We start from the raw sequence: 12703 nt of genomic DNA, 5'->3' as shown, positions 1-12703 counted from the left end.
TTTTCATATAGAACACTTTTTTATCTGTGTGTCTAAATCTATAAAACAGCAAAAATATTTGCAATCATTACTTTTTCAGGAAATTATTCCCATTTCTGAGTATAATATACATGTATAAGAGACTACCTGTCTTATCAATTTTTCAGTACACTTCTCAAAGTCAGACACCATATAGTGTTAACATGTTTTTAAGCTTTCACTGTATCTACCATAAATCTGGGTATGCTGTAAGCATTCAGTACTGACAGAATGAGTTTTCTGTTATTGGACTTTTTTTAATTCATCACAATCTGGAATTGTGACGCCTAACTCACATTCCTCTACACATCTGTAGCAAAATATGCACAAAAACACTGCAGAAGTCTAACTGATATGTACAGAAAATTTAAAATACAGACATGTCCTAAGTTAAAAACTCAAAACTATGTAAACTGTTCCACAAGGCCCATAAAATACAAAGCAGTGATAATTATAATTTACAAACACAAAATATAATGCACAGGCAAAATATAAAAAACACCATATAAAAAGTTCCATGATCCTAAGGAAAGTTTGAATTAGTAATGGGTTATTCAAAATACTTGCTTTATTTTTTAAAACCCACAATGTAAAGTGAGTGCTGTATAAGAACAAGGGAAGTGAGAAATTTTATAAAGCAAGATACTTACACGACACAGCAAATGTTTACTGTGGATAAAAGTGCATTCTTTACAAGAAAAGCCAGCTAGGACATATATTTCAAAAGAAAGTTGAAGTTTAAGACTGTGAAAAATAGCCTGATGATTTTACTTGGGCCCAACACAGGATAAGATTGCATTTCTGCAGAGATATAGCACCAGTGTTTTTAGCTCAAGTGCTATTTTAATATTTTTCCAAAATCAAATAACTCAGGAACAGTTGGAGAATACCTGTACCATTCAATTATTTAACACTATCTGGGAAAAATTCTCTTCTTGCAATACTGTAGATAGATTATTGTACTGAAAAAATATCCAGAACCAATAAATGTTTAACCTTCAAAACTAATGAACATGGACCAATAGAAAGCAGATAAGGAAAGAACTTCTATGCATCCCCCCAAAATGGTAATTCTCACTTCAGACACTTGTAGTCCATTACTCCTAGTCTACAACCTCCCTTTACTCCAGCCCATATATCTCTCATCAGCACCATGCAAGAGTGGCTTGGTGGGATTTTTAACCTCAGCCAATAATCTGCATCAGCCTCTCCAAGAGATAGCCTAAGAATATACATACTAAATAAAGTAATGTTCTTGCTATTGCAAAAGAAGTTTCAAGACAAGAAACCTTGTGATATCATTCCAAATAAGTTGCTGCCCCTTCCCCCACACAGAAATCAGGAATATGTCACTATACTGTGCTTTGTTAAGAGAATAACACAGTGATAAAAGGATGGATTTGAAGTCAGGCCATACAAATATTTGTAAATATTGACAAGTGCCACACCACAAAAAAATAAGATAGCACTGGTTTAATGAAACAGGCAATCTTAAAAATTTATATAGTTGGTAGAAATTTAAATTAGTGCAACCATCCTGGAAGGCGATATAAGTATCCAAAAACCTAAAAATATGTATACAGTTTGACCCAGAAACTCAATTATTAATTGAATTTATTCAATGTCTTCTAGGAAAACAATAGGTTAAGTAAGCAAGGATGAATGTACAAGAATGTCCTCTAATGTAAGTAACTCCAAACTACCACAAAAACTCTAAATGTCTAACAGCATAGGACTGAATGGTAAAATGATTATGCCACAACCATACCATGAAGTACCATCCAAACATTAAACATTAAAAAGAATGATGGGGGGCTTCCCTGGTGGCGCAGTGGTTAAGAGTCCGTCTGCCGATGCAGGGGACACGTGTTCGCGCCCCGGTCCGGGAAGATCCCACATGCCGCGGAGCGGCTGGGCCCGTGAGCCATGGCCGCTGAGCCTGCGCATCCGGAGCCTGTGCTCCGCAACGGGAGAGGCCACAACAGTGAGACGCCCGTGTACCTCAAAAAAAAAAAAAAAAAAAAGAATCATATATGTCACATTTACTTGGATAGAAAGACATTCATGATAGGTTGTTAAGTGAAAAGGGCAGATTACAAAGGGCAGGAATAGAACAATCTAATTTGTATTTTTTAAATTTTAATCATATAATTAAGAGAAAACATTCTGAAATAATATACCCAAAAATGTTAAACAATAACTATCTCTAAGTGATGGAATTAAAGGTGAATACTAATTTATTCTTTGTAAATTTATACATTTTCTCATTTTTCTATAATGAGTTATTACTTTTACAAGCTGTAAATAGTTTTTTTATATTTTGAATTTAAAAATTAATAGTGGTAAATCTACACGAAACAAATAGCTTATTAACAGTTGATTATGTAAATCCATGTATGGACTTGAATATACCTACACAACTAATCTCAGCTCTATAATTATACACCTTGAGTTGTGACTTTCAAAAATTAGCACTTCTTCAAAATTCTAATTTAGACGTTTTTCGGATTTCAAAGGTATGGAGAGACCTCTGTGTCATCCTAACACAACCAATACTGTTCCTGTACTGTTGTACAATTTATTTTTAGTTTGTTTTGCAATTGTAAATAAATTACAGTTTTATCAATGTGCAGTGCTGTGCTGTGCTGCGCTGGGCCTTGCCTTTTGAGTTACTGCCCAGCCCCCCTTAAAAAAACTAAACCACTTCTATAATAAACTGCCTGAAGTTCATAAGGAAAGCCACAGCAGAATGCCACTTCCGGTACGCGGGCCTCTCACTGTTGTGGCCTCTCCTGTTGCGGAGCACAGGCTCCGGACCCACAGGCTCAGCGGCCATGGCTCACGGGCCCAGCCGCTCCATGGCATGTGGGATCTTCCCGGACCGGGGCACGAACCCATGTCCCCTGCATCGGCAGGCGGACTCTCTACCACTGCGCCACCAGGGAAGCCCAGAATGCCACTTTTTTTTTTTTTTTTTTGCGGTACACGGGCCTCTCACCGCTGCGGCCTCTCCCGCCGCAGAGCACAGGCTGCGGACGCGCAGGCTCAGCAGCCATGGCTCACGGGCCCAGCCGCTCCACGGCACGCGGGATCCTCCCGGACCGGGACACGAACCCGCGTCCCCCGCATCGGCAGGCGGACTCTCAACCACTGCGCCACCAGGGAAGCCCGAGAATGCCACTTCTTTAACAGCTTTAGAAAGTAGTAATCATCACTGAGACTCCCCACCCCCACCCCAAGAAATGAAGGAGAAACATCAGGTAGAGTTACGCAGACATTCAAACAAGTCTGATTTTTCTCTCCTTCCAATCTCCACCACAATACTACAGGGGAAGACAAACCTTAATATACATTCAGAGAAGAGAAGTTTAAAAATAACTTAAATTACCTAAGATTTCATAATAATTTATTAATCTAATACTAAACTAAATAGGAACTTCATATTAAAAATACGACATTTAGATTTTAGTCTTTCAGATTAGAATTATAGACGGACTATGTATGGTATACTGAACTACCTATAAGGAATGTTAAAGACATTCAAGAATACATAGAATTTCATTACCTGTCATATAAAGAAAAAAGTACTTGAAATAAGTCAGACAGCGAAAGACAAATACTGCATGATCTGACTTATATGTGTAATCTAAAAGGAAAACCAAATCATAAGAATCATAAGTTTACCAGAGTAAACTGGTAGCTGGCAGGTGTGGGTGGAGAATGAGTAAAGGTGGTCAAAAGGTACAAACTTCCAGTTATAAGATGAATAAGTTCTGGGGATCCAATGTACAGCATAGTAACTATAGTTAAACAATACCTCATTGTATACTTGAAAGTTGCTAAAAGAGTAATCTTAAAAGTTCCCACCAAAAAAAAAAAAAGAACTATGTGAGGTGATGAATGTGCTAACTAACCTTTCTGTGGCTATCAGTTTGCAATACATATGTATATCAAATCATCACGATGTACACCTTAAACTTACACAATCTTATATGTCAAGCACATCTCAATAAAGCTGAAAAAAGAAAGTACTTACCACTAAGTCCCAATTATTTTGTTCTAGCAACGTAATAGCTTCATCAATGTTTTCAATGCCAGTACAAGCCTAAAAACAAAGTAAGAATTTTAGATAGGATTTTGGGAGTGGAGAGGTTAGTTAGTGTTAAAAAAAATAAACAGCATAATGTGTAATTTAAGTTTGAATAGGTATATGAATAAAGCCAATACACTAAATGCCTAAAACTTCAAAGCATTTTACACAGACGGTTTGAAAATTGTTAATTACAATGTAAATTTACATTACACTGAAATAAAAGACAATAAAGTAATATAATATGTTTAAATGCTGAGCTCTGGAGCCCAGGATGATCTCTATATCTCTAACTGCCCAGAACAACTTTATTAAGAGCTTCTGATGGACAGCCATGTGTTAAAAATGAACTTCAATCCGTACTTTGTACTTTATACAAAAATTAACTCAAAATAATAACAGACGAAAACCCCGCTGCAGCCATTGCCACAACCACAATGCTGAAGTGCAAGAAGCAGAGTCAGCAGCAGCCCCCACTGCCAGAACAGGAAGACACTGGAGAGGGATGAAAGTCCCATCAGACCACCCAGCCTCCTGGGCCCTCCCATCATGACCAATGGAAACCCTGGTGACCCCAAATCAGCTCTTCACAGAGGTCCTCCAGGGTCAAGGGGACCAATGATTCCACCACTGCTGAGTCTCCCACCTCCTCCCTGGAGCAGAGGCCGAATTTGGGGAGGGCTGAGCTCCAAATCTGGCTCATATGGTCATAGTTGGTGGAGGGGCTAATGCTAAACTTCCTTTTCCTGGACCAGGCCATGGAGATCCCTCCAGGGAGGCTTACACAAAGAGCGGAGAAATCCTCAAAGCCTCAAGAGCTGGTCTCTTATCAAGAATACCTGCCCAGCGCTTCCCTGGTGGCACAGTGGTTGGGAGTCCGCCTGCCGATGCAGGGGACATGGTTTCGTGCCCCGGTTCGGGAGGATCCCAAATGCCGCAGAGCGGCTGGGCCCGTGGGCCATGGTCGCTGGGCCTGCGCGTCCGGAGCCTGTGCTCCAAAGTGGGAAAGGCCGCGACGGTGAGAAGCCCGCATACCGCAAAAAAAAAAAAAAATTATACCTGCCCATCCAAGGATGGACCCCAGGTTATGGAAGTCAGATTCAACCACCCTGTCTGCCGGCATTTTGCCAAAAAGGTCCACTGTCCATATGAGGACTGAGCTCTGTGCCTTCTACCACGCAGAGTCCATGGACCTCCTCTGTGAGACTGTGCCTTCCCATCCAGGCTTGAAGGAGCCTTCTGTGACCTAGTGGCAATATACTTCCCTGTGGCCCTGTGATGTCTACTGTGGGGCTGTTCCAACTACCACCCTCAGTCAGTGACACCTATCCCCATGGCCACCTCCCCCATGTGGGGTCCAAAGTTGTGTTCATCACTGGTGCACGGTGTGCACTCTTTCTTCTGATCCAGCCTCCAGAGCCTCATCTTCAGGACCCCATCTTTGCTCCATTCAACTGCCTCCTGGATCCTCTTCCCCCTCGCCAATGGACGGCTGAACAGGAAACCTCTTTAGTGCTGTTTCTTGTTCATCTGTCCACCGAGCCCCCAGTGTTGCCCTTGATTCCTGAGAGCCGTAGAGCAGTTTCCTACCATTCCCTTCTTCTAGCTGCTTGCTTTCAGTCCATTATATGTCACAACCCCTACCCCCAATGTTGTCACCTGCTCTGTGAAACTCATCAGGTTGTCTGACCTGGGGTCAATTTTAAATGACTGGTACAGAGTTACTCCCTAAAAGGCTACACTTCCTGTTTTGGGGTTTTGTAATTTGTGTGTCAATAGCATGATCACCACTGCTATGGTCTGTGGTCAGTGCACTTTGTGAAACTGTACGTCCCCTCGTAGCCTTTTTCAGTGTCCACAGCATTTTTGTGACTTCCAACAGTTGAGTACATTCTTCTGCCAAATTGAGTGAGGCCACTGGTACCCTCTAGACTTTCCCCACCTCCCAACATGGGAGAATTATGAAACTTTCCACAAGACTGCCTCCCGGGCCCTCCCCATTCTTCTTCTAGTGTCAGTTTCTCTGGGTTTGACACAGGCCCAAGAGATGTCCTCTAAAGCCTCTGATGGGCCTACCCTATCTCGTCTCCAGCCCGTTTTACTTAGACTACATCACCGTGAGGTCACCAGCCCTTTTGTTTGAACTCTGTGAATCTCCACTTGGCCTACCTTTGGATAGAACCTGGGCAGTACTCTTGCCCACTTCCAACCTTCTTCTCCTACATCCCTGGCACTGGTTGTTTTCTATGAAAATGGCAGTGAACAGGTTCATATTTGAACTGGCCCTGAGGAAATAGGTCAGGAGCTGTGCGGGCAAGAGGGAGGGATGAGAGCCATTGGAGAAATGAGAATGAATTATTTTCTTAAATTTTTTTATATTAGTTACAAACGCAGTGGAAAATAAATACATACATACCTAAATAAATAAATAAATAACCTAAAGTAAAACCCCAAACTACAAAGCCTCTAGATCTGTGCTGTCAGATATGGTAGCTACTAGACAGATATGGCTAATGAGCCCTTGAAATGTGGCTCAACTGAGTTAACATGTGTTGCATTAAATACATACCAGTGTAGGCCTTAGTACAAAAATAAAAATGTAAAGTATCTCAATAATTTTTCTAGTGAATAAATGTTGAAACGATCATTTAAAATATATTAGCTTAAATACAACATAAATGTTTAAATTAATTTCACCTGTTTCTTTTACATTTTACACGTCTTAATGTGGATACTAAAAAATTTTTAATTACATATATGACATTCAATTTCTAATTCCATTCTAGAAAAAAACATAGAAGGAAATCTTTGTGACATTTAGATTCAACAGCAAAAGTACAATCCAAAAAATTGATAAAGTGGACTTTATTAAGAACTACTACTCAGGGTTTCCCTGGTACGCAGTGGTTGAGAGTCTGCCTGCCATGAAGAGGACACGGGTTCATGCCCCAGTCCGGGAAGATCCCACATGCCGCGGAGCGGCTAGGCCCGTGAGCCATGGCCACTGGGCCTGCGCGTCCGGAGCCTGTGCTCCGCAACGGGAGAGGCCACAACAGTGAGAGGCCCGCGTACTGGAAAAAAAAAAAAAAAAAGATACCGAAAAAAAAAGAACTACTACTCAGAAATTTCCTGGCAGTCCAGTGGTTAGGACTCCGCACTTTCACTGCCAAGGGCCCAGGTTCGATCCCTGGTCAGGAAACTAGGATCCCACAAGCTGCGTGGTGAGGCCAAAAAAGAACTAATAAAGAGAAGCTTTTAAAAAAAAGAACTACTGCTCTTCAAAAGACACTGTTAAGAGAATGAAAAGGCAAGCCACACACTTGGGAGAAAATATCTGCAAAACATATGTAACAGAGGACTAATAACCAGAATATAAGAATTTTAAATTCTCAAAACTCAGTTTAGATAAATTGTAAGTAGCAAAAGATTTTAACAGAAACTTGACCAAAGACGATATACATATGAGAATAAGGACATGAAAAAACACTCAACATCATTAGTCATTAGGGAAATGCAAAACAAACAGAGAGATACCATTTCCGTATGTTAGAGTGACAAAAGCCCAAAATACAAACAATATCAAGTGATGGTAAGGATGCAGAAAAACTGGAACTCTCATATACTGTTGGGGAGGAAGCAAAATGATATAGCCACTCTGAAAACAGTGCTAACAGATTAGCAGTTTCTTAGAAAGTTATGACACAGTAATCCCACTCCTAGGTACTTATCTAAAAGAAATAAAAACTTATGTTCACATGAAAATTATACATGAATGTTTTTAACAGCTTTATTTATAATGGCTGAAAACAGACCACACCCCAAATGGCCTTCAACTGTACATTCATACAATAGAAAACTACTCAGCGACAAAAATGAACAAATTACTAACAACACAAAACAATGTGGATAAATCTCAAATGCTAAGTAAAAGCGAGACTCAAAAGGCTACACACTGTATGATTCCATTTATATGACATTCTAGAAAGACAAAGTTAAAAGAACAGGAGACATATTAATGATTACTAGGGTTATCAGGTGGGAATAGGGGTTGACTACAAACACCAAGAGGGAATTTTGCAGGGTAAAGGAACAGTTTGAACCCTGAATAACATAAAAAAGCAACAAAAGGCAACCAAGTAAGACATTTAAAAATGCAATCTTCATCTTAAGCTACATGAAAAGACAAGGATAAACCAAAGGCTTGAAAGTACTAATAAAAGCTACTGAGAACAGTTAAGGTAGGGGCAGAAGTTACACAGAAGGAAGCAGAAAGAAAAACTACAGGGACTGCAGAGCAAGCCTAACAGCAGCAATTATCAGAAAGCACAAGCAAAAGTACACCTCCTTCAATGACATCACCATTTGTCTTCAAAAAAAACCAAAACACAGTGGAGGACATAGTTCCAAGAGCCCATCCCTCCATAGAAACATGAAAAAATTGAGAAAACTGTCAAAACTGTCAAAAACTGTCAGAATCAAATTTGCCAAAACTCTGGAAAACAGCCAAAGCTATAGGTCAACCAAGCAAATGCTGAAACAAGAAAAAGGTGACTTATTGTAAAAACAGTATGAAAACCCTGAGGCATTTTTATTTCCCCTTCCTCACTCTTGGCTCAAGAGTAGTCTTGAATGCACTAGCCTATATTCCAATGGTTGGACCCTGGACCCTGGTTCTAGAGGGAGCCAAGAAGACTTTGTTCTCAAAGAATGTTTGTCTCTTGTGACCTATCAGGCTACCTGAAGGACTGACTGAAGGCACTCTCCTTTGTTTCATCGACTTGGATCTCACTTAAGACAGCAAAGTAGCTAGCAGGGGGCAATTCTTCAAAAATACTTTAAGGCTGGGGCTTCCCTGTTGGCACAATGGTTAAAAATCTGCCTGCCAATGCAGGGGACATAGGTTCCATCCCTGGTCTGAGAAGATGCCACATGCCACAGAGCAACTAAGCCCATGCACCACAACTACTGAGCATGGGCTACAGAGCCCGGAAACCACAACCACTGAGCCCACACGCCACATCTACTGGAGCCTGAGCGCCCTACAGCCCGCGTGCCTCAACTACTGAGCCCACGTGCTGCAACTACTGAAGCCTGTGCACTCTAGGGCCTGCGTGCCACAACTACTGAACACACATGCCACAACTACTGAGCCCGTGTGCTGCAACTACTGAAGTCCGTGTGCCTAGAGCCCGTGCTCTGCAACAAAAGAAACCACTGCAATGAGAAGCCCATGCACCACGATGAAGAGTAGCCCCCACTCACCACAACTAGAGAAAGCCCACACACAGCAACAAAGACCCAAAGCAGCCAAAAATAAATAAACTTAAAAGAAAAACACTTTAAGGCAAATGAAAACTCCACTGCCACCTGGGACAAAACATTACAGTTGAGTCAAACAACAGAAATGTCCAAAACCTGGAGGAAAAGCTGCAAAGTGAGTTTCTTTGGGAAATTAGGGCACTGGAAAACATTTGGGCAATTCAGAAGGGCATGCATATGTCCAAGGCAGGACACTTACTCAGAGAAAACTACTGGCTCATCTCTACGCTCAGCAAAAGCAGGAAGTGAAGGCTAACATAGAGTTTTAAACAGCCTAGCTGAGTGTTAGAGTGCCCCAACACAGAGCCAGTCTACAAGGGCTAGGAAAGGATTTTCTTCCTTCCTTTCTTTTTCTTTCTTCTTATTTTCTTTTTTACTCTACGCGTTCAGGAAATCTCTCTCGCAACACTAGCAGACCACAACTAAAGAAAAAGAGATTTCAGACACTGTTACATACTAAATGTTTATGTTCCCCCACCCCCCTCAAATTTATATGTTGAAGCCCTAAGGCCCAGCGTGATGATACATTGAGATGAGCCTTTGGGAGGTAATTAGGTTTAGATGAGGTCATAAAGGCGTGTAACAGCAAAGAGCCAATTTTGACTCCATGTTGTATCTGTTTCTTTGACTTTAACCTTTGCTTTTCATTGATTTTGTTATTATGATCATACATGATGACCTGCCTCAGGGAACCCTGTGCCTCTGCCTGAATGTTAAACTAAAGTGCCTTTGTTCAGCTCAAAGGGAGACAATCTGACCCTGCCCACCTGTGAACAGCTGCAGAAAAGAAGAAATTAACACATCCCCTCCTATTCTGCAAGATAAATGGCCTTTTTACTTTACTTCCTCGCGTCCTCTCCCTCTCTCCTTCTTCTATAAAAGAAACTGGCATCTAGACCCCAATAAGATGGTTATTTTGAGACATTATTCTGCCACCTCCTCAGTCTGCCGGGTTTCCGAATAAAGTCGCTATTCCTTGTCTCAACACCTCGTCTCCCAATTTACTGGCCTGTCATGTGGCGAGCAGAGTGAACTTGCACTCAGAGGAGCCCTCAGGATGGGATTAGTGGCCCTTATAAAAAGAGACAAAGAGAGGCTGCTCTTGCTCTCTCATCTCTTTCTCAATGCCATGTGAAAACAAAGAGATAAGTGGCCATCTGCAAGTCAGGAAGAGAGTTCTCACCAGAATCCAACCATGCTTGCACCCTGATCTCAGACTTCCAGCCTTCAGAACTGTGAACAAATAGATTTATGTTCTTTGGTATTTTGTTATGGTAGCCAGAGCAGATTAAGACAGAAACCACTCATGATGAAAAAAATTTACAAATATAGTTTAGAAAAGTCACTAAACAAACAGAAAATAAAAACCCGTAGAGAGAACCAAAAACAAACCATGAGTAATGGAGAAGAATCTGATTTCCAGAGTTATCACACTGCAATATTTTAAATGTCCATTTTTCAAAACCAAATTGTGAGGCATTCAGGGAAACAAAAAGTATGGTCCATTCAAAGGAGAAATTAGTAGAAATTGTCTGTGATGGAAGAACAGACAACAGACTTACTAGACAAAGACTTTCAATCACTATCTTAAATATGCTCAAAGAGCTCAAAGAAACCATGGAAAAAGAACTAATGAAAACCAGAAGGATGACATGTCAACAAATAGAGAATATCAATAAAGAGATAAAGATTTTACAAAACAGAAAAAATCTAGAACTGAATAGTACAATAGCTGAAATGAAAAATTAGCTACAGGATTTAAGAGCAACTTTAGGCAGGCAGAAGAAAGATAAGAGCACTTGAGGAGAGGTCAACTAAAATTATCCAGTCTCAGAAGCATGAAGGAAAATGAATAGAGCCTAAGAGATATATGAGACCCCACCAAGTGTACCAACATATGCATAACAGGGAGTCTCAGAAGGAAAAGAAGGAGCAGAAAAAATATTTGAAGAAATAATAGCTGAAAACTTCCCAAATTTGATAAAAGACAAGAAACTACATATTCAAGAAGTTCAATGGGTTCCAAGAAGGATAAATACAAAGACACCCATACCAAAACACATTATGATAAGCTATCAAAAGCCAAAGAGAATCTTGAAAATAGCAAAAGAAAAGTAGTTCATGTACAAGGAATCCTCAATAAGATTAAAAGCTAATTTCTCATAAGAAACTATAAAGGTCATAAGGCAGTGGGATAACATACTTTAAATGAAAAACAAAAACTGTGAACAACAAAAAAAAAACTGAAGGAGAAATAAAGACACTCCTAGATAAACAAAAGCTGAAGTAGTCTGTCACTACTAGACCTATGCTACAAGAAGTGCTAAATGAGAAATGAAAAGATACTAGACAGTCACTGGAAGCTATACAAAGAAATAAATAACACTGGTAAATGTAAGTATACAGGTAAATATACTGGGTGGGCCGAAAAGTGCCTTTGGTTTTTTAAGTAAAAATAAAAGACACATTTTCACCAAGAACTTTATTGAACAACATATTCATCCTTTTGTTCCACTACCTTCTGCCATTTTTCAGGTAACTCCATAATTTGATCTTCCCAAAACTTTTTATCTTTCTGAGCAAAGAACCATTCCAGGTACTTTTACAGTCTTCCAGGGGATTGAAATTTTTTGCATTAAGAGAATTTTGGAAAGACCGAAATAAATGGAAATCCGAAGGTGCAATGTCTTGTGAATATGGCGGATGAATCAGAACTTCCCAGCCAAGCTGTTACAGTTTTTGCCTGGTCATCAAAGAAACATGCAGTCTTGCATTATCTCATTGGAAGATTAGGTGTTTTTTGTTGACTAATACTGGATGCTTTTAATAGAGTGCCACTTTCAGTTGGTCTAATTGGGAGTAGTACTTGTTGGAATTAATCGTTTGGTTTTCCAGAAGCAGCTCATAATAGAGGACTCCATTCCAATCCCACCATATTCACAGCATCACATTCTTTGGATGAAGACCAGCTTTTGATGTGGTTGGCAGTGGTTCATTTTGCTTGCCCCATGATCTGTTCCATTCCACATTATTGTACAGTACCCACTTTTCATCGCCTGTCACAATTTGTTATAAAAACGGAACACTTTCATTACGTTTCAGTAGAGGATCCCATGCACAAATATGGTCAAGAAGGATTTTTTCACTTAACTTATGTGGAACCCAAACATCAAAGTGATTCACACAACCAAGCTGGTGCAAATGATTTTCAGCATTTTACTTGGATATTTTGAGTATGTTGGCTATGTCCTGCATGGTATATATAACGTTGATTGT

At 40.2% G+C, this 12703-nt stretch overlaps 1 protein-coding gene across 1 annotated transcript in view; it reads right to left on the bottom strand.

The window, feature by feature from the left end:
• Window positions 1-12703, bottom strand: part of FAF1 (Fas associated factor 1) — a 488997-nt gene that overhangs the window by 384360 nt on the left and 91934 nt on the right. Inside the window, exon 2 of the mRNA XM_027108597.1 lies at window positions 4055-4123. Within this exon, the coding sequence (XP_026964398.1) occupies window positions 4055-4123 (69 nt within the window). The remainder of the gene's footprint in view (window positions 1-4054; window positions 4124-12703) is intronic.

The sequence above is a fragment of the Aethalodelphis obliquidens genome, unplaced genomic scaffold (genome assembly GCF_003676395.1).
Source record: "Aethalodelphis obliquidens isolate GAN/ISIS:26980383/991018 unplaced genomic scaffold, ASM367639v1 scaffold9, whole genome shotgun sequence".
Taxonomy (NCBI): Eukaryota; Metazoa; Chordata; class Mammalia; order Artiodactyla; family Delphinidae; genus Aethalodelphis; species Aethalodelphis obliquidens.
Note: the sequence above shows the minus strand (reverse complement) of the source record. Positions and strands in the feature narration are given on the sequence as shown.